At 46.0% G+C, this 1,677-nt stretch overlaps 1 protein-coding gene across 1 annotated transcript in view; it reads right to left on the reverse strand.

The window, feature by feature from the left end:
- Positions 1–356: 356 nt before the first annotated feature.
- Positions 357–1,677, reverse strand: part of LOC106531930 (tripartite motif-containing protein 16) — a gene marked incomplete in the record, with an annotated part of 9,319 nt that continues 7,998 nt past the window's right edge. The window contains 1 exon segment of the mRNA XM_014027884.1: positions 357–1,677. Within this exon segment, the coding sequence (XP_013883338.1) occupies positions 836–1,677 (842 nt within the window).

Here is a 1,677-nt window from a genome sequence, read left to right on the forward strand (position 1 = left end):
AATAACAGATTGACTCTGAATGGGCATTATTTGAAACTGAATTTAAAGTTTTGAATTTGAATTAATTTGCTTTGAAACTGTATTTTTGGTTTATTAGAATATCATTTTCACTACTTTCAGTTCCATAATTCAGGTTTTTGTGTCACACATCCTGGTCCTTGAGAAAGCCAGGCAACTGCCTGGCTTTCTCAAGGACCAGGATGTGACACAAAAATCTAAATTATGGAACTGAAATTGAAAGTAGTCAAACTGAATTTTTAATAAACTAAAATACAGTTTCAAAGCAAATTAATTCAGTTACAAAACTTTAAATTCAGTTTCAAATGATGCCCATTCAGATTCAATCTGTTATTCAAATTAAATTCCTGCTGGCACAAGATTTATCCCGTACCTGAAGTCTAAAAAAAACATTAATATTTGTATTTTTACAGATCTATGATACAATTCTGACAGTTTAAACACATGTTTTCCAAACAAACACAAATGAACCTGGTGAGGACCAAATCCTGGTCCACATGGGTACAGATACCATTAGTTTGGCTGGGGGAGTTCAAAGAGAAAGACTGTAGACAGGACTGGAAAATGAACAGGAAGTCTCCACAAGGATAGAAAAACCACATTGTGTGAATCTGTTCATTAGTGTTATACCTGAGTAATACTGTTCACATGTAATAAAATGTGTTTTAAAGGTCAACGCTGATATTTTTCATTAGAAACGATCTTCCTGAGTGAGTTTGATCAAAACAAACTGAACCATAAAATAAAAACAGCTCCTTGGTAAAAACCTGAACAGATAAAACAGAAGAAATCCAACAACTACAATCAGAGGTCACGTCTACTTCAGTTTGACGAACTCGGCCGTGTCTCCGTCGGCGTAGAACAGGAGCCCGGCGTGGAGCGGCTGAGTGAAGGTGGTCTGGACTCTGTGGAGGAGGGTCATGGTGTCAGAGACGCTGTAGAAGGACAGAACCCCTGCCCTGTGGTCCAGGTACACTCCCACCCGGCGGGAGCAGAACCCTGGAACTGGAGTTTTCACGTTGTTGTGCCAGAAGGTGTAGCTGTTCCTGTCGCAGCACAGAGCCCAGGACCGGTCGTTGCAGCCCAGCAGACACTCGTTCAGACGCCCGGCCCGCTTCATGCTGTGGTATGCCACGGCGACGCGAACGCCCCCGCGCCTCGACTCCACCTCCCAGTAGCAGCGTCCGACCAGCGTCTCCCTGCTCAGGACCTGGTGCCAGGCGGTGAACCTGTCCGGGTGGCTGCAGGACGTCTGCTGCTCCTTCATGTACGTGGCTTTGGTGTCGTCCTCCGACAGCAGGAGGTGAGCGTGAGCCGTGTTCGGATCCAACGTCAGTTCTCGAGAATATTTCAGGAAACCCTTTCTGGTTCTGGGTTCTGGTTCAGGCAGAAGGACGTCGACTTCTGAGACTTTCTTTGAGATGTTTGTCCAGGTGTCCCTCAGGACGTCCTGTATGTTGTCTCTGAGCTGGTCCACAGCTGCCGTCACGTCCTCAAAGTATCTGAGAGGACGAGTCTTGATGCTGGATGAGTGTGGAGACTCACTGAGTGCTGACACTGAGGGGTAGTTGTGGAGAAACTGGTTGTGATCCTCTGTGTGTGAGAGCTGCTCCAGCTGGCCGTCTTTCCTCTTCAGCTCAGTCATCTCCTGCTCCAGCT

This window comes from Austrofundulus limnaeus, unplaced genomic scaffold (assembly GCF_001266775.1).
Source record: "Austrofundulus limnaeus strain Quisiro unplaced genomic scaffold, Austrofundulus_limnaeus-1.0 Scaffold694, whole genome shotgun sequence".
Lineage (NCBI taxonomy): Eukaryota > Metazoa > Chordata > Actinopteri > Cyprinodontiformes > Rivulidae > Austrofundulus > Austrofundulus limnaeus.